The 19,768-nt window shown below is 54.0% G+C and overlaps 1 protein-coding gene across 3 annotated transcripts in view; it reads left to right on the top strand.

Annotated features, from left to right (window-relative positions):
• The window catches only part of TANGO2 (transport and golgi organization 2 homolog), a 154,704-nt gene that overhangs the window by 99,836 nt on the left and 35,100 nt on the right, over window positions 1-19,768 (top strand). For all 3 annotated transcript variants that reach the window (XM_051973229.1, XM_051973227.1, XM_051973228.1), the window contains exons 4-5: window positions 6,995-7,114; window positions 8,525-8,639. In XM_051973229.1, the coding sequence (XP_051829189.1) occupies window positions 6,995-7,114; window positions 8,525-8,639 (235 nt within the window). The remainder of the gene's footprint in view (window positions 1-6,994; window positions 7,115-8,524; window positions 8,640-19,768) is intronic.

Raw genomic sequence — 19,768 nt, forward strand, 5'->3', positions numbered from 1 at the left:
GCTCTAGCTACAAGCTTGAGTCTGGCCCAGCCCCCTTGCTCCAGTGAAGAAAACCCTAAGTTCTTCCAGAAATTGGAGCCATTGGAATGGAAGATTCTGGCTGCAGTGACTTTCTGTTACTGCTCTGCTCTTCCCTTTGGCGAGAAAGCTGGCGCAGAGAAGGTACTCCCCCTGCCACAACCCCCCCTCCCCAGCTCCCTTCATTTCTGAGGTCCTGACTGTCTCTGAATCCCTGCCAGATGCCGGGCAAACAGCCTCTTCCTCTTCTGAAGCTACGACTCAAGTGGCCCTTTGATGAGACAAATCTGAATTTTAATCAGCCGGTCGCCCATAGCAAGGTGGCAGAACATTAAAATCGATCTTTGATGTTGTGGGGGAGAGAGAGGGGGCTCTCAGAGCCTTTTTTTCTTTTCCTGTTTGAAGCTGGGGAGAGGAACAGGAGCTTTTCTGGCTTATGCATGCAGCTTTTTCTCATTAAACGGGACTGGGATAAAATGGAATCTTCTTCCCCTTTGGGAAGTGACCCTCGGGTATGTGACCACAGACTCACGGATGTGAACGCTTGGCTTATGCCACGGGATCATCCCTTTGACTTTCACGTCTTTGTTCTTCATTACCGTCTTCGAGACGGGCCGGGATCACACGCTGTTCGGTGGTGGCCGTCCCCTTTCGGCTCTCCTCTAGCGGCCCGGTGGATGCAAGGTCGAGGCAAGAACGCGGTCCTCTGTTGTTGAGAAAAGGCTTCTAGCCCATTATTAACTTCTATGGATACGAGACAAGGAGCGTGAGCACGAGAATGAAAATGGCCTCTTCTCACATGAGCTCCCGGGAGCTTTACCCACTTCCTCTCTTTAAACAGACCCTATCTTGGGAATCCTTCTATCTGCCTCCTAGGGGAGGGGGTGGGAGGAGCAAGGGAAAATTTGGAACAGGGGGCTTTGTAAGGGTCAGTGTTAGAAAATTACCCATGCATTTGCTTTGTAAATAAAAAAGCTTTAATAAGAAAAAAAGAATAAATTTTTTAAGAGAGAATCTCCCCAATGGAAACAGTGTTATATGGAGTCTCCCACCCTTTCTCTATATACCACCAGGACTGCGGTGCAGGAGCGCGTCCCATCAAGGCCACGTCTTTACCAGTGTTTTCTCCTATCGGAGAAGGCCGGAAAGAAAGCAGCCATCCACGAGTTTATGTTGTATTTGCTGTAAGAGGCTTCCTTCCAGTTGCAGATTTATAAGAATTGATTATGGATCTGCTTCCCAGAGGTAGGCACTGGGAAGGCAAGGACCAATATGGAAAAAGCCCTCCTCCTCTCAAGGGGCTTATCTTCTGTTGGGGGAAATACAGTGAGGGCGGGAGCACTGGCACCTGAGGGGTGGAAGATATGGCCGTGGGGCCGAGGAAGAAGGGAGGGCCTTCCAGGAAACAGAACAGAGGACAGTCCGTGTGGAACATGAGAGTGCTGTGTGGGAGGCAAAGTGTGAAAAGCCCAGAAAGTGGATGAAGGCCAGATGGAAAAGGCTTTCGATACCAATAACTCACGAGGCAAAAAGAAACTACTGAAGCTTCTGGAGCAGAGGAGTGACATAGTCCGATGTGGAGCTGGGGTCCTGGGTTCAAATCCCATCTCCACTACTTTGTGGCTTGTGCTGCCATAAAACAAACAGTTCTCAGTTTTTTTATTGGGAAAATTAACAGTTTGTACTAGAAGACTTCTGTGATTCGTTTCAGCTTTCAATCTGTGATCCTACAAAATCTGTCTTTTGGGAATGTAAATGTTATCATGAGGCAAATAGAGACTTAATGCAAAAATAAAATAAAATAAAAGAATTCCTGACGATGAGAACTATCCCCGAGTTCATGCACAAGTCAGAACGTCACCTGGGATGCCATCGGTCCTCTCCGAAATGAAGGAGGACTCTTGTCTTCAGCACTTGGAACTTCATCCACGCACTCATTCTTCCTGGTGCATCGTCCCTGCTACAGCACAAGATCAGCACAGCTGCACCATCAGCTCACTCCACGGAGCCAGAGACCTTGCATGGGGCCATTTATGGGATCCACACTGTAGACCTGATGTGTGGCTGTTTCTGGTCTGATGGGATCCACACTGTAGACCTAGCATGTGGCCGTTTGTGGTCTTATGGGATCTACACTGTAGACCTAGAGTGTGGCTGTTTGTGGTCTGGTGGGACCCACACTGAGCCGTCTTTTCCCACGTTGCTTCAGGTGACAAAGCCGCAGCAGGTTCCACAGAGCTCTTTACAGGTCCCGCATCCCGCAGGCCCTCCTGATCCTTGGTGCCACGGGGATGGGGTGGCCGGCTGCCTGTGGCGCACACACACGGCTATTGTGCAGCAATAGCTGGGAAGACTCATGAGGAAATGAATGGAACAGCATGCAGCCTATTTATGTCCCTGAGTGGAATGGGCTCTCTGAAAAGCTCCCCCTCCTTGGAAGCCTTCAAGCAGAGGATCCCCAGTGTGGCCTAACGGGGATTCTTTTGTAGGGATGGGTTGGATTGGGTAGTTGCTGAGTTGAGGTACTTCCCGTTAGGGAGTTCTGTGATTCGGCAATATCAATTCAGTGGCCATGGGAAAGAAGGAGGGAGAAGGGGCGCTCTGGAAAGCAAGTGAATGAATTAGAAGGTGATGGCAATAAATCCAGGAGAGAAGTCGTGAGGACTGGAACCAAAGTGGTTGCAGGATGAGAGAGAGAAGGAACCGGATGCTAGAGATGTCATCGAGGAAGAGTCAATAAAATTTGCTCCGTTCATTAGATCTGGAGCATGAGAGAGAGAAGGAAAAATCAAGGATGACTCCAAGATCATAAATCTGGGAGGCTGAAAGTGATATCCAAATGAAGAAGTTGAAATCATTTCCTAATAAAGAAGTTGTCAGAAGGATAATGTACTCAGTTCTGAAAAAGAAAAGGAATCGCAGTCGATTGAAAGAACGCTCAAGTAATACTAGCAAATAATAGAAGAAATGCGCATAAAAAACACTTCAGGAAATTGGCAAAAATGACAAAAGACAGGAAGACTCCACAGCAAAATGGTTGGGATTTAGTTTGGAATTCCAGATTGCTTTCCAGAATAGTTGCGGCAGTTCTTACCTTTAAGAATAGCTGTTAGAACTGTGAATTGGCAACCATTCTAGAAAGCCAGGTGGAATTCTGCAAAGAAAATGACTAAAACCCCCCTGCCCTTTGACCCAGAGAATTCCAGCATTAGGCATGTATCTCGAGGACTCCGTCTTTGGGAGATGACGGCGCAAGTTATGGGACGTGAATTTAACGGACTAAGAATTGATGAGCGTGCTGGGCTCTTTTTCTTCTTTTTAAAAAATTCTATTATTTGTAAAGGATGGTTCTCTAGTTGGGGAGAGAGGAAAGCTGTAGATAGAGATATCTAGTTATATGTCTCTCTATATGATACATATGTTATATATGGAATATATATTCTATATAGTTCTATATGGAATATATTTCATAGATAACTATAGATGTATGGAATTCCTATTTCGACATGAAAGCACCAGATATCAATCAAAATCTGTTTTTAAAAAGAAAATGAGAGAGTCAGGAGGGGTGGGCTTACGGGGAAATAAGTGAACAGAATTGAACAGGAATTCACACAAGATGCTGTGCATAGGGAGTCGCTTTGTTTCCCAGAATGCTTTTCTTAACAACAGTCAAGCCTCAGTGTCAGCACTGCCTTGTTGGAATCTTTACAAACTGCTAACTCATTAGAGTTGATAGATTATTGTTCTGATCTTACAAGAAGATGTTTTGGGCTAGAACCTGAAACAAGGTACTAAGTAGAACTAATGGATAAAATGCTTGTGTTCACACCTTTACTCATTGGAGTTCACAAGTATGGGAGATTCACAAAGTTAACTGTGTAACTTTGTGAATTCATACCTCCCTTGAAGCTCTTAGGGCCAGAGAGTACTATGGGAGAAACCCATAATCCCTCTCTCTCGTATCCCACAATTCCTCTCTCTCGAATAAATAGAGCTTCAAAGGGGCCAGTCAGAAGAGTTTTCAGAGGAAGAAGCTACCCGGGAGACATAGATAGGCCTCAATTAACCAGGCTACTTTGGAAGGAGAAAATAAACGTTTGTATTTTTACCAGCTGGCTGCATTTGGGTGATTATTACTTTTAACTGCAACTAAGACTGCCTCCAGAAAATCTCCTCGAGAAACCTCCTCCCCCAGAGAGAACCTTCATCTTATATATTTTAAAGAAGAAAAAGATCACCACCCTGCCTCACCGTCAAGTGGCTGCTTAACAAACTTCTGTACATCCAAGTCCCTCTTGCCCCGGATTCCCATTTTAACCTGGAATGTAGATACTCAGTCTGAGCTAAGAAGCAAATGGAAACGGGGCCTCCGTGCTTCTAGGCAGAGCCTTCAGAAGTCCGCTTCCCGGCTTTCCTGCGGTAGCCGTGCCTCGGAGAGGAGGCTCGCCATCATGGCTCCATCTTGGTCAGTGGATTGGTGCGGGGATCTCGGGGAGGACCAACCCCTCCAGCGTGAGTGCTGCTGAGCCTTTTCAGGGCCGCTCATCCACGGCTGGTGTCCCGTCGCTCAGCTCTCACCTGTGGCTCCAAGAAGCTCTGTGGCCACACGGTCTAAAACCCACTCTGTGGCGGGCTAAACAGACCTCAGACACGTCGGTGAGCTGGGGCTGTCTGCTCCAAGCATGTGAAGACTTCTCCTGGGGGGAAGGAGGGGCGGGAATGGTTTGTCCCAACAGCCGTGAAGGCGGCTGAAGCAGGTGCCGTGGAACTCGGTCAGCATCGGAAACACCACGGTCACCACCGCATCCTGGCTATCGCCACTCATCCGACAAGTCACCCGGAAGCACAAGTCAGGACGTCACCTGGGACTCCCCTGGTCCTCTCCAAAATGAAGGAGGATTTGTCTTCAGCACCTGGAACTTCATCCACGCCCTCGCTCATCCTGTGCATCGTCCCTGATCAGGTCAGCTGCACCATCAGCTCACTCCACGGAGCCAGAGACCTTGCGTGTGGCTGTTTGTGGTCCGGTGGGACCCACACTGACCCATCCTTACCAAGGCGCCCTCCTTTTTGATTCAGGTGACAAAGCGGCGGCAGCTTCTGCCGAGCTCTTCACGTGTCCTGTGTCCCACTCCTGATCCTGGGTGGGAGGACGGGGCGGCCGGCTGCCTGCGGCGCACACACGGCCGTTGTGCAGCAATAGCTGGGAAGGCTCGCCAGGGAATGAATGGGGCAGCAGCGGCCTACTTCTAGCCCTTGGAGGTTCTGGGACTGCTCTGGGCTCAGAAGCACCATCCAATTGGAGGCTGTGCATCCCCCCAAGTCTTCTTCTGACACTCGCTCCTCCTTTGCAGATGTTGGGAAGCTCCAGGCAGGGAGAACCCTCATGGTGGCGCCTCCAGACCCACACTGGACAGGGACTCTCAGCAGAGGGCCAGCCCTGCCAGGGGGGAGCGTTCATCCCAGTTCCTTCAGAGTGCTGGAGAAGCAGACGTTTTGGCTCCTAGTTCGTTGAACATTTATTTAGCGCGGCTCCCTCACCTTTCCGGGGTGCCTCAGTTACCAGAGGTAGCTCAGAGTTTGGGGCTCCAGAGGAAAGTGTGGGTCAGAAGAGTATATTAAGCTGCCGGCAGCCTGAAGGTCCCAGAGCCCTTGTGCTTCCTCATGGCGTGCGCCTCTGAAACCCGCACAGCCGGCCAGCGCCAGGCCAGGGAACGGCATCGCTTCCGTCCGGACTGTCTCAGGAAGATCCCGAAGATCCGGGGCGGGACCCCAGACCCCGAGGGCCTTTCTCGGACTGAGCCTCCAAGCGTTCCAACTCTGCCGCAGAGGGCACGGCCCCGATGGGCCAGCCATGATCTGAGTGCCCGAAGCACGTTTGCCCGAAGGCTCCCCCAAGGCTCCCCCACGCACTGAAGCGGTACAAGGACACTCAGAGTTTGGGGAGAGCCTGGCACGGGACCGCCCAGCGAGGAGTGCCCACGTCAAAGAGAGCTCTTTGTCCGGGGAGCAAAGCAGAATGGCAGGAGCCCAAAGGAAATGTGACTTGCACCGACCTAGAGACAGCTCCATCCCAAGTGCTCACAGGGACTCTTTGCCAACCTCTGGGAGGGTCTGCTGAGCTTGGTCTCATCAGCCATGTTGTCTCTTCCCCTCCTCCCTGAGGCAGTTGAGGCTAAGTGACTTGCCCAGGATCACACAGCCAGGAAGTGTTACGTGTCTGAAGTCAGATATGAACTCAGGTCCTCCTGACTTTGGGGCTGGTGCTCTGCCCACTGCGACCCCTAGCTGCCCCTCAAGCTGTCTCTTAATCCTTACATACTGGTGTCATTTGGTGGTCTTGAGACACAAAATAAACAAGCATTAAGCACCCACTGTGTACAGAAAACTATAGCAATCCTTTGGCACTTCAACATATCTTAAATTAGAGCCGTAAGTAGTCCTGGTGGAGGTTCTTGGCGTGTTACTTTTATAAAACACATTTTAATTTTTAAAACTTTTCAGTCATTTTTATTCACCGTATTTCTCACACAAAACCTCCAAGTGTTTCCTGCCTTGGACCATCCCGGTGACAGAGTTACCAGCTTCCTCAGGACTCACCCAGCAATTCTCCCCCGTGAAGGAGGCGGGAGAGGGAGATAAAAGACCTGGGAGAGCAGAGAGGGCCCTTGAAGACCATCAAGGTCGAGTCCCTTACTCGGCAAGGAGAAGAGAAGCCGCGTGGCTCGGGAGGGCTGTCCTCTCTGGCCGGTGCCCGTGGCCGACGCTCACTGCGGCGCAGAGTGTCAGGCCGAGCAGAGGCGGAGTCAGGACCGCGGGAAGCGGCCTCCCGGGCTTGATCGCCTGGCAGTCGTGCGCAGAATAGCAAGTGCCTAGGTCGGGGTGTCCGGGGCAGCGGCGGCCATTGGCGGGAGAGCCTCTGGGCAGCGGGCCGAGAGCTGATGCTTTTTCCTCCTTTTATCATTTGACACAGGTCTCGATATGGAAGAAGGTAAAGAAGGAGGGTCATGGCTTGGGATCAGCAAGAAAGGGAAGCTGGCAGCCCTGACAAATTACATGCAGCCAAAACTTGATAAAGACGCCAAAGGCAGAGGTACGAGGTGGAGGGGGCGTGGGATGGCGCTGGCTATTGTCTGGGGTGGGGAGGGGGGGAATCTAATAATAGCTGGCACAGAGAGGCTGTTTTGTATCGTTCCCTGTGAGGTGCCTCCCGCAGGGGCTCTTAGATCCTCATGGCCAGCTGGGGAAACTGAGGCACACAGCCCCACATCTAGCCTTAGTCAGAGTGAAGGTAGGAACCACCATTCTCTCCGGAACCCGAGTCCGGTGCTTTTTTAAAAAACCCAACTCTTTTCCATGCGTGGCACTGGCGGCGGCCTGCTCTGGGGCAGGGAGATAGGCTCATGCAATGCAAACCTAGAGCTGAAGATACCTTGGAAGTCATTGAGCCCCAGCCCCTCCTCCTATTGACAGATGAGGAAACTGAGGCTGAGTGAGCTGCTCACCCAGCTAATAATGCCTGAGTTCTCTGGCCCAGTTCTCTTCCCGATGCACCGCCCTGTAATTCAGAGGAAGGATGCTGGAAGCCCCATGGCGGCTCCCTTCCCGTACAGCTCCCCGCGGGATGGCAGCGCAGGGGCAACCGAGGCCATTGGTCAGGCTGAGGCCAGCTCTCCAAGAGCAGACTGAGCCTGGGGCCCACCCTGTGCCTTGCAGCCTGGGGTCCCCCCTCCTGACCCTTCAGAGGATACGTCCGCTCCGCTCACCACAGTGCCAGGCGTCCCCACCTGCGGCCATTATGCCTCGGGCCCCTTCTGGGTGCCCGTCCGGCCAGGAGGAGGCTTCATGTGGGCCTCCAGACCCCTCCTGACCGCGGCCCGGCGCCTACACCGGCTCCTGTCCAAAGGCCTCGGCGCCCTGCGGGAGTCCTTACAAACCCTGGAGTCACATACTCTTAGTGACTGTTCTACTGAGAACACAGCAGGGACGTCCGTGCCGGGAGAGGGCAAAGGGGGAGGGAGAGGGGAAGCTCTGGGCCCCGGGCGGTTCCCTTTTCTGAGTCAGAGCCACCAAGTCGAGAAACAGTCGGTTTGAAGTGGTCTAGAGGGGCTGCTCTAGGATGAGCCGAAGGCCGGCTTGGGAGACCGGGCTCTGTCACTCAGGCAGTGGGCGACCCCCTGACCCGTTGCCTCATCTACAAAATGGGCATAATTACCGTCCCCTGCCAACATCCCAGGGCAATGGTGAGTTTAGAGAAGAGGCAGATGTCAGAGCATGTTGGAAAGCATCAAGAACCAGATAAACGTAAGAGCCTGGCTGGCACGGAAATGGCCGCTCTGTTCCTTGGAACCTGCAGCGTGTGCGGCGGGAACTTCCCGGGGCCTTTCCGACCCTCATTCTGGGGTCTCGTGGGCCCCGTTAGGGCCCCGGCTCCTCTGGTGATTGGGATGAGCGGGAGGGTCTTGGATGCTGCTGGTTCATCTCGGTCTTCCTTTTTCTGCAGGTGAGCTCGTCACCCACTTCCTGACCACGGAAGTGGACAGCTTCTCCTACCTGAAGAAAATCTCCTCGGAAGCGCACCTGTACAACGGCTTTAACTTGATAGCTGCCGATTTAAAGTAAGTTGGTGCCGTGAGCGAGCTCAGAAGTGGGAAGGGACCAGTGGGGAGGGGGCCACGCTGGGTCTCCATGCTCTGCTTGAGGCTCACGCTTTTTCTCTAGTCTGACAAAATGCCCAAGGATGGGGCACTGAGACCATGCCGAGGAAAACCTCGAGATCTCTGCCTCCCCGGGGACTCCTCCCTTGCCACACAGGGTTCCTGTGGCTGGGCAACCAGCCTGCTCAGGGAAAAGCTCTACTTGTTAGGAAGATTTTCTCGTCATTAAATATGCCCCTCCCCTGGCCAGAGCGCTCTCTCCTGTGTCCAGAGGTGCTCTACCTCTGGACACAGTCCAGCACATGCTCACTTTTTCCTTCGACCCTGGACACGGTCCAGCACATGCTCACTTTTTCCTTCGACCCTGGACACGGTCCAGCACATGCTCACTTTTTCCTCTGGCCCCACCCCAATTTGGCCCATTCAGTTCTCCTTCAGAAAGGCTTTTTAAAGTTTTTCTGTTTGCATCTTAAAGTTCGACTTCTTTTCCAATTAACATGCTCAAGAGCTTTTCTAGATCCGCTCTTCAATTACTTCTTCACCTTCATTGATTTCTGGGCGCCAGGGGAGCCATAGGATTAAAGAGAAACACAAGTCAGCACAAGTAAAACTCAAAACTCTCCGCGGCCGTAGCAGCCACTGGACGAGCTCGGTGACTGGCTGCGGCTCTGAGGAAGCGTGCGCCGGACACTCCCAGGGCTGGGGCGAAGCCGCCGTGGGCCCTGCCCTCAGGGAGGCCACAGTCACCAAGGGTTCAGCTCCACTTCTGGGGGCAAAGGCCAGGCCGCAGCCGCCGACCTTGATGCCCCCGGATAGGTTGGAAAGGTGCCATATCAGTCCGGATGTGACCCGGCCCTCATTCGGCTCGCAGCCTACTAGAGCAGGCACAGAAACATAGGCACCCAGCGCTCTCCGCATCTCCCCTCTGGATGGGAAGGGGAAACCCCGCCCAGGAGGGCCCCAGAACAAAGCGTGCTTCCCTTGGCTCCCATACCACCCATGGGCAGGATGCACCAGCCACAGGCCATCCACATCACTGAGCAGTCCTGCACGCTCCTGCCGCGCCGGCCCTCGGCTTTCCTTCGGGCTCAGGGAGCCAGCCTGAGCTGCAGCGAGGGGAAAGATAATGGCACGGGCCGAGCCTGAATGTCCCCCCAGGCTGATGGGAGGGAAGCAGCTCTTCTGTTGGGGCTGTGGAGGGAGAGCTCTTCCGCTCCCCTCTGGGCTGCAGGGGAGACAGGGTAGGAGGGGCCCCCTTCCCCTCGTAGGGGCTGGCTGGGTGACCTGGGGCCACCTTCTCTGTAGAGATGCTTCCGAGTTAGCAGCATCGCTTTGTCCCATAACGGCCACTGCCTGCCCCTCCTCCCCCCCGCTTGTGGCCTTGACCCCCGGGGGGTTGTCCCCGCTGCTGCCCCCTCTGCAGTTTTCGGTCTCCTACTTCCTAGCCTTTCCCTGCCAATGAAACGTTTTATCTCGCCTCCTGCTCTCTTGGCCTCCAGTCTGAGGGACCAGGGCAGGGAGAATGACTTTCAGGGAGATCTTAGGGTCTCAGCATTGAGGAATCCCCAATGTGATCGACAAGTGAGGCTCCTGCACATGCTGGGCCACGCCGTTCTGGGGGCTCCCCATCCCCCTTCGGTGTCTCCTGGCGCTCAGTCGTGGCCTCGAGTCAGTGGGCGGTGGAGCCGGGCCGGGGCTGACCGAGGGGCATCAGACCCGCCGCGGTGAGTTAGCCGGGGGTGCCCAGCCCTCTCATGGAAGGGCAGCGAATGCCCCACTATGGAGGGCAAGAGCTTGGTGCAGCATCCGAGAGACCAGGCCGCCCACCCCGGCCCCGGCCATCGCTGGTCCTCCCGCCGGCTACGCCCCCGCTCCGGTGACCCTGGAAGAGGGAGGGGGGCCGGCGACGTTGGGCAGCTCTTCCTCGCTGAGATCCGATTCAGGCGTAATCGAGACGGAATCCTCGCTTGTGGCCCTGCCCCCTGCAAACGAGCAGCAGTGGCGCGTCCTTGCAAGGCCCTCCCTCGCTTTCGCCGTCATCCCTCACTGGGCACGCTCAGTCAGCACCAAGCACCTCCTCTTGGCCCAGTGCTCCCTCCGCTGCCCGCTGCCTCCTCCCAGAACTCTCCTGCAGGCCTCTGCCCGCTTCTCTGCCTGCTCCTCCGCCCGCTCCTCCTCCGGCTTCTTGGCTACATCTCCATCCGGACCGCTCGCCCGGCAGGAGGCGTTTCTGTCCCATTCCCGCGTCTGTTCTCTCTCTGTTCACTCACTTGATCCCCTCGCCAGCTCTTATTCTCTTGAGTTGAGAATCTGGGAATGATCCCATCCTACTTTTTGTGTGCACTCCTGGGTGTCCACGTTGTCTTTCCCTATAGAGAAGAAGCTCCCCAAAGGTCCGGCTGCCTCCTCTGGGTCGTTTGGTCCCCTCAGACCTCTCAGAGACCCTTTTGGATTGAGTGATCCTGGGTTCCTGTCAGATCCCGGTCCCCAAAACCCTTCTCACGCAGGGGCTTTAGCCACAGGACGCACAAAGATTCTCCTCCCTCTTTCACAGGGAAGGAAATTGAGGTTTCCGGTGGCCCCCTGACTTCGCTGGTGCCCCCGCTGAGCCGGAACTTAATCCAGAGTCTTTTGACTTGAAGGTCGGTTTGCTTTCCGAGCCCCCGGCTGCCTTGAGGATAAGACTTAATTGGAAGGTCGGCCCAGGGTTAGCATGAAAACATGGGCGATGTAGAGAAGAGCTGAGACCGAGCGCTGTGGATTGCTCGGGACCGAGGGGTCCGGGACTGCAGCGATCCGAGCTCCCACCTCCAGAGCCAGCACGGCTCGGCTGCAGTTCAGGGCGATGTCCGAGGGTCTCTGGGAGGTGAGAAATGCATGGCTCCAGAAGTGGAAGACTCGGTGACTAAGGCCTCCTCCTGTGGTAGAGGACGACGCCGGGGCTGAGAGATCACGGGACTGACCAGAGTCCCATGGCTGGGAGGGTCCGAGATAGGACGTGAACGGGGGCTTCCTGACCCCAGGCCTCAGGTCCCGCAGAGTCGGGCAGGGACGTAAGACCTGAGCAATGAGAGAAGTGAGATGAAGTAGAAAACATTGAGCTGAAAAGAAGGAAGCCCTGGTTCTCCTTGGCTGATTCCACGGTTGGTCATGAGCGCCTCCCTTGGCCACGTCTCCATTCCTAAGTGGCAGAGGTGCCCCGCGATACCTCCAGGGGGCATTCTAACGCTGGCGCTCCACAGCTACGAGTTTCCTTGGTAAAACTCGGCATCCTCAATCAGAAGAGATGACCGGAGGAAACGACCCCCGTGGCGTGAATAGCAGTGGAGCGTTTGAAGATGTGACTAATTAAACAACAAACGTGACGGCGGCTTTTGTGGAGGAGCTCCCAGGAGTTCCGGACCTAGGAGATGGGACAGGAGATCATAGAACTGCTGCCGATTTCAAATTACAAGAGAAAAGTGAACATGGAGTGAGCGAGATGAAAGGAAGATCAATGGAGAGTGAGCACAATAGTAATTGAAGGAACTGATAGAACTCTTCCTTGGCAAGTGAAAAAAGGAAGGCTGGAAGTCTCTTCCCAGCACTCCCCGGGTCAGGCGAGCGGGGAGCCCCCAAGTGAGCCAAGATTAGGGTGGTTCAGGGGAGGATTAGTGACTTTGGGGAGTCTCTCGTGAATAGGGAACTATTTAAGGATGATCATAAAAATGAGACATCAAAGGAACCAAATGACGACCGGCCCAGATCAAAGGCGGCTTGGAGCTGAGTAGTGGTCGGGGGCCCCACCAGCAGGGGCCTAGAACAAACAAGGACTGAAATTTCTTGAGGGCTCTGGTCCCAGTGGATGGCAGCCCCAGCAGCCCCAGCGGTCCCATGTGATAATGGGCTCCGGGACGTCGTTAGAATTACAACGATCCCATCGATGAGGTGCTTGAGCCAAGGGGTCGAACCCAAAGTGGCTCCATTTCTGTGGCCAGCCCTTCGTGTGTTTGCACGGACAGTTCTGGAGAATGCACCTGTTGTGGGAGGTGACAATCGTTCCCAGCATGGCGTGACCGGGCCCCACCCGTGCCATATTCACAGACCACAGCACACCCTTGCAGACCCTTAGCAGTGTGGGAGTCAGCTTAGGGGTGGGGAGTCACCCACGGCAGGTGTGCAGCCACACAGCCCGGGCATCCGGCGGGAGAGCGCGGGCGACCCTTCGGCAAACTGTTGGGTTTGGCCGCTGAGAGACAGCAACTGTCTGTGGGGAGAGCCGTGTCAGTGGTGACCTGGGAAGCCAGATCGCAGATGCTTTGGAAGAGAAACAAGAAAAGGGGCCGTGGAAGCCGGGATGGAAGATAGCTTTTGTGGGGGACTTGGCCAAGACAGAGGAGAGATCGAAGATTCACAGCGATGGCCTGATCAACGAGGATTTCTTAAGGATTGGGGGAGACGGACACATGGACGGGCAGCAGGGAAGGAGCCAGGGGTGAAGGAGAGAAGTGGGCTGACACTGGATCAGAGTGGGAAAGGCTGGGGGAAGGAGCCTCCACGTGGAGAAGGGCCGCCTCTTCCTGTGGGACAGGGGCTGAGGAGATAATGGGGGGAGGTGTCTCCTATGGGAAGATGGAGGGGGCCTGCCCGGGAACATGAACAAAGGCAGCAGGAAGCGGGAGGGCCGCACTAGGGCGAGGGGGGCGAGGGATTCTAGACGGAGGCCAGCCCGGAGGCGAGCCCACGAAGGAATGGAGATGGTCCATCCGTCCCACTCCGTGGGGGAGTGACGGCCAAGAAAAGTACAGAGGGTGGAGGGAGTGGAGACGGGTGGAGATGGAGAGTCCGGAAATGACCATTGGGGGTGGAAAGCAGGGTTTATACATGTGTCATTTCCAGACCCCAATTTTCCCATGGGCAGCCATCCTTGCCCGCGTTCTGATCAGTGCCCGGGGTGAGGACACAGGGATCCTCCTCAGGCCCCCAAGGGCACGGCCACGCTCCGGCGGTATGAGAAGGATACAGCATCCGGACTCAGAAAGCTGTTGACAGTCTGGAACCGTGGGCCGAAGCGTCAGAGAAAGCGGGCGGCTGACAAATGGATAGTAGTGGGGAGCCGGTTATCTGCCAAAGAATCAAGGGAAAGACCCCTCCTGAAAATCCTTCTTAGGAAAAGGCCTGCGGCTCGTAGGAAACACAAAGCCGCCCACGAGGCAGGGGTCCCAACCCCCCCCTCCCCCGGCCTCCTCTGCTCAGAGCCGGCGTCCCTGCCTTGGGCTCGTCTGCTGAGGAAACAAACACCTCTCCTTGTTTGATTTCCTGTCAAATGACAGAATGTTAGAGCTCAGGGGCCTTAGAATGTCAGGGCTGGGAGGGGGCTTAGAACAGGGAATGTCAGGGCAGGAAGGGGCCTTAGAACAGGGAATGTCAGGGCCGGGAGGGGCCTTAGAACAGGGAATGTCAGGGCAGGAAGGGGTCTTAGAACAGGGAATGTCAGGGCCGGGAGGGGCCTTAGAAACCAGAAGCCAGAACTGAGAGCATTAGAGCTTGGAGCTCGGAGTGCATCCATAGGAGAATAATAAGGATCCGGGGGAGTGAATAGAAATCTGGAGCTGGAGTCAGGAAGATTTGAGTTCAAATACAGCTTCAGACACTTTCTAGCTGTATGACATGGGGCAAGTTACTTAACTTCTGTCTGCCTCAGTTTCCTCATCTGTAAAATAGAGATAAGGATAGTAACTCCCTCCCAAGATTGTTACGTGTCAAATAAAATAATGTTTATAGAGCCCTTAGCACAGTGATTGGCACATTGTGGGGATTTAACAAATGCTTGTTTTTATTTTTTTTGCCTTCCCTTCCTATGGGAGGATTAATGAAAGGAATTGCACATGTCATCTTGGAAAAGAAAAGGCTTCGGAGTTGGGGGGACGGGGATGCGATCACAGCCATATGGAAGGACTAGACGTCTTCTGCTTAGCCCCAAGTAATGATGGGTGATGGAGGTGCAGAGAGCCTGGTTTAGGCTTAATGGAGGAAGACATTTCCTGAAAATTTGAGCTGCCCGGATATGGAAGGGCCTGTCCTCTTGTAGACTTTTTGGGGGGCAGCGATGGCACTGGGGGGTTCCTGATGTGGTCAATATTGGACCAGCCCTTTCGTAGCTAAACATGACACCAGTAGCAGGAGCCCCTGCCTGTCCCCTCTCTATAAGTGTGTGTCTGTGTCTGTGTATGTGTGTGTGTATGTGTGTGCGTGTGTGTGTGTGTGCAGTCAGCTTGCTTCCCCTCCATTTTCTCACCTTCCCCTTCTCTCTTTCATCGCCTTCATCCCTCGCTTTCTCCGTCTCTTTACTCCCACCGCCCTCGTGATTCCTCCCATAACTAACCAGAATACAGCAATGCAATATATTTTACATTATTTAGTGTACATATTAAGCAGAATTACCCGCTCTATTCCCTGGCCTAATGGAAGGCTTGAAAAACATTTCCAGATTTCTCAAACAAACACTTCAGTAAATTGAGTTGCTTCTGTTTTGCCGGTGCTTTGGTCGGCCTCCAAGAGAAGCCTCCTCGCCTCCGTTACAGAGCGGTTTGGAGGCTCGATCACCCGGCGAGCATTTGTCGCCACGCTGTGCCTGGCACCGTGCCTGGTACCCGGGACGGAAAAGAGCAAAATCAGCGTCTCTGCCTGTCGGCTCGTGTTCTACTGCAGCCCGAAATCGCGGTTTCACATCCAAGTAAAAGCCAAATAAATCCAAGGCGGGGGGGAGGAGCTGAGCAGCAGGGGGAGCCTCTTGTAGGAAGAGCCGAGCTCTGCAGAGGAAGTTCATGAAAGGTACGTTCCAGCCCGCATTGGAGCCCTCCCAGAGGCTTCCCACGGTGTGGCTCCCACAGGGTACGTGGGTCCATCGACATTGGGAGGAGATGTGGCTACATGAAGAAGATCAGGGGTTTTCAGGGGACTGCAAGCTCCCCATAATCTCCAGGGTGACAGACGTCAGCCAACAAGCTGAGGGAGCCCAGGCTGAAGCTACAAGGATTTGCACCCAGAACCGTGACATGACCCACCATCCTCTGCCCGGCAGACATCGCCTAAAATAGGCCTGGGGGGAGGACATTGTGAGCTCTTCGGGAGGAAGGCGGCTAGAATGTGCAGGAGACGCACACTACGTCGTGCAAAGGCTCATGGAAGGACGTGGTAAGACCTTGGTGATTGCCCTCAGATACAAAGGGATTTCAGGCGGCGAAGGGTGAGGCGTACAGAAGCTACAACCAGCGCTTGCACACGCCTCAGTGACTGAGCAACGGTAGAAGAGGGAGCAGACGAGCGGCCCAGTGGGTCCCACGGGAGAGTGGGCTTGAGTCCTAGCCAGGCCTTCCTCACGAGAGCTACGGGCAAGATGGCGGCAGGGATTCCTTGTTCACGGCCACGAGCTCTCTTCAAACTCTGGGGTCGTTGGAGGAGGGGGACCAAGTGTTCAGCTGCTGGCTTCCCAGTCAGCTTTTCTTCTGGGGACCCCACTTCCTTCTCCCCCCGCTTTGTCCACAGTGGGACCCTCTAGGTTCTTTTAGCTGGAAGAAAGCCCCTTTAGTTTTAGTTTAGATCATGGAAATCATGAGAGAAGCCAACAGGACATGAGATAGAAGCTCGTTTAATTTTACAGCTAGCCTGTCCCTCCCCTCAGTCCCCACCCTGCCGGGGCGCGCCGGGCATGGGAGCCCGCCATTCTCTGGATCCTCTCTCGCCTCGGCGTCTGTGGCCGGACCCTGTCATTTCTCTTTTTCTTCGCCATTCTCGTGTGCCCTTAGCTCCTGCTGCACTCCCTTGCCCAGGGCCTCACCTTTCTTGCCTAAATGATTTCTAATTATCGTCTAGTCTTCCCGCCTTAAGTCTGCGTTTTTAATCTGTTCCCAGCTTTGCCGCCTGAGCATCTTCCCTATGAGCCGCCACCCTGACCACGTCCTTCCTCCATTCAGAAGCTTTCAGCTGCTTCCCGCTGCCTACGAGAGAGAGTAGCCTGGCATTCAGGGCCCCCACAGCCCCACTCCCCCGTGTATTCTAGCTAAACTGGACTGTCCTTTGTGTCCTGTTCTCAATTCTGCACTTACTTGGACCATCCCCCACCAGCCTATTTCAATCCATGGAAGTATCCTCCTTTAAGCTGCCTCTTCCTCTAGGAGGACCTGGCTGACCCCCTGCCCAGGTGGAAGGGGATCCTCCGTCCTCGCATTCCTCCTTGCGCTTCACCTGGGCTTCTCCTAACTCTGGGACTTGGCTCACTAACTCTCTTGTGCGAGGCCGTTTGGATGGGCCCTTCCCAGCTAGTAGATTGTAATTGCCTCCAGATCTCGGCTTAGGGACCATGTCTTTCCTGGCGTGTCCGGTTATTCATGTTCTCTTCTGGAAATGACTCGGTATAAACCCCTATCCCTGATGGCAGCCCCTTTCAGACTCAGTGCCCTCCAGCTGGCCTGACCTGCCCCCTGTCCCCTCCACAGCTTCCATGTTTAGGACATTGACTCAGCCCTGCCCCCGCCACTCCCTGCGGCAAAGCAGTATCGCTAAAGTCGTCCAAAGCTCCATCCAGGAGCATCCAACTGGCTCCTCCTCATTGCTAGCATGGACTCCTGTCGTTGTTTTGCATTTTTTTCTTTAATATTCTGTGCCAGATTGCCAACCCCAAGATCCCCTTTGTTGATTCAAGTTCCTTGAGGTCAGGGACCATTGCTTGACCTTTCCACACAGTCGGCATTCAATAAATGCTTATTGAGCACAGGAATTGGAGACGGGAAAGTTAGGGAGTCAGAGACTCTCTGAGTTGGAAGTGACCTCAGAGGTCATCTTGAACCCGACCCAACCCAAGAAGTCTCTGTCATTCACCCAACAGGTGACGTCAGATCCAATTATTCCAGAAGTAGCTCATTGGGTTAGACTTTCTAATTGTAAGGAAGCTCGTCCTTCACACTTATAAATATATATCAAAAGATCAGTGATCAAGAAAGGCACAGACCGCCTGCATTACACAATCTACTGGGAGAAAGTTCATGAGGAGCACAGGCAATCGGAGGCGGCTTCGTGGAAGAGGTAGCGTTTGATTTGGACTTTAATGTGTGGTTAAGAATTCAAGAAATGATCAGAGAATAGGAGGAACCATACTCTAGGCCCTGAAGAAAATGAGCAAAGAAAAAAATCATGGGAAAGAACAGGACAAAGGGTGAGCGACAGCAGAGAGTCTGTGGCACTGGGAAGATAGCGCCAAACTGAAACTCAGATTTAATAGGAAGTCATGGAGGGTTGAGAACGGAGAGAATTCTACCGAAATAAGACTGATGCTTCATCCAAGGAATCACCCCTCTGGTCACGGTCTTCTTCCTCATCCAACATGGCGACGACGTGTGACTCTGTCTTTGAACAACCAGCCAAATAACCAGAAGAAGGAAAGCCGGCTGCTCGCTCCCACATGGGAGAAGATCAGAATCTGCTTTTTACCTAACAAGAGAACAGTTATCCCAGAACACACCAGCTGCTTTCTCCCCAAGGCCTGGGTCGCCAACATGTCCATCAGAGGGAGCGAGGAGGGAAGGCAAAGGAAATCAGAGATGCCCCATGGTTGGAGACCCTCTCATCCCTTTGGCTGCGCTCTCGCGTCGATATTCTCTGACACTCAGACACCTCCCAGCAGGGACAAGGCCTTAATTCAGCAGGCAGGCTGACGATGATTAGCTGCGCCTTAAAGCTGTGTTTCGAGACAGCCTCTTCTGTAGTTTTTCTCCCAAAACTCCTGGGGGCTTCGCCTGCTTCTGCCACCAACAGAATGAATGGCTTTCTGCCTGCCACCTCCCCACACACAATTCACTCTGAAGGCCTAGAGGCCACCACTGTTTATTAGTACAAGAAGCACTCGTGGTGAGGCTCCCATGACTTAATTATTTTTTAGGCCCATAAGGCTGTAGATTGGAAAGGAGGCTCAAAATCATCTGAGACATGAGCTCCAGGCCAGGGTAGCATGATGGTGGGACATCAGGAGACAATCGAGATTTGGCAGAGCCCCCAGAGCCCTCTGTGTCTTCTTCCCCACAACATCCTTCTGTTGGTCCCTGGCCAGCCCAACCCAGTCGGGCAGGAAGCGTTCCCAATGTCCCCCTCTTGTATCCCTGCCTCTCGGCTCCTGGTGTTAGAGGACCGGGGGACCAGGTCCAATCTGTCCTCTGAGCTTGACAGGAAGCAGGAAGCCGAAACATCACGTCCTAGCTGAGTAAACAAGCACAGGCTTTCTGGATGCCGCTGCCTCCCCTGAGAAGTCACCACCAAATTTGGGGAATTATGAGAAAAAAACTTTGAAAGTCAAGTCAGTGCGCATTTAGGAAGTGCCTACTGTGTGCCAGGTACTGTGTAAACCCTGGGCTTTTACTTAGAAAAGCAATCGACAGGCCTCCAAGAGCTCCCAGTCCAATCCGGGAAAACACATGTAAACAGCTCTGGACAAGTGAGATATAAACTACAGAGCATCACAGAGGGAAGGTGCTGGCAAGTGTAAGTGGCCTCCTTTGTCCCGTTCAATGCCCATGTTCTGTAGGAAGCCTTTCCCAGTCTTCCTTAGTCTTGTCTAAGCCTTCCTCTGGGACTCGCCCCAGTTCATCCTGGCTAGATCTGCTTTGCTCCTGGTTGTCTGCGTGGTGCCTCTGCCATTGGATCGGAGCTCCTGGAGGCGGGCAGGCTGTTTTTGGCCTTTTTGTGTCCCCAGCTTTTAGTGCAGTGCTTGGTACCCAATAGGCGTTTAATAAAAGCTTATTGACTAACTTCCTCTGGGTCTGTGAGCTGTTACTATCACCTAGAATGGCCCCCGGTGCCTTAGAGGATAAAACTGAGCATCGCAAAGCAGGTGGCCAGGCTGAGGATTTGAATGCATACGCCAAAGCCAGGCCTGTTACCGCCACGGCGTGCACCCTGCTGGGGACAGGCCTCGCCTTCCTCCGACACAGCTCCCTAAAGGAGCATCCCACAAACAAAGCCAGAAGGAGCTTTCCTGAGCAGCTGACCCAGCGCTCCCAGGGAACATACATGCCTAAGGCCATCCCATGGCCAGAAGTACTCCAGAGCCAATGCGGCCT

Source organism: Antechinus flavipes, chromosome 1 (genome assembly GCF_016432865.1).
Source record: "Antechinus flavipes isolate AdamAnt ecotype Samford, QLD, Australia chromosome 1, AdamAnt_v2, whole genome shotgun sequence".
In the NCBI taxonomy this organism is placed as follows: Eukaryota; Metazoa; Chordata; class Mammalia; order Dasyuromorphia; family Dasyuridae; genus Antechinus; species Antechinus flavipes.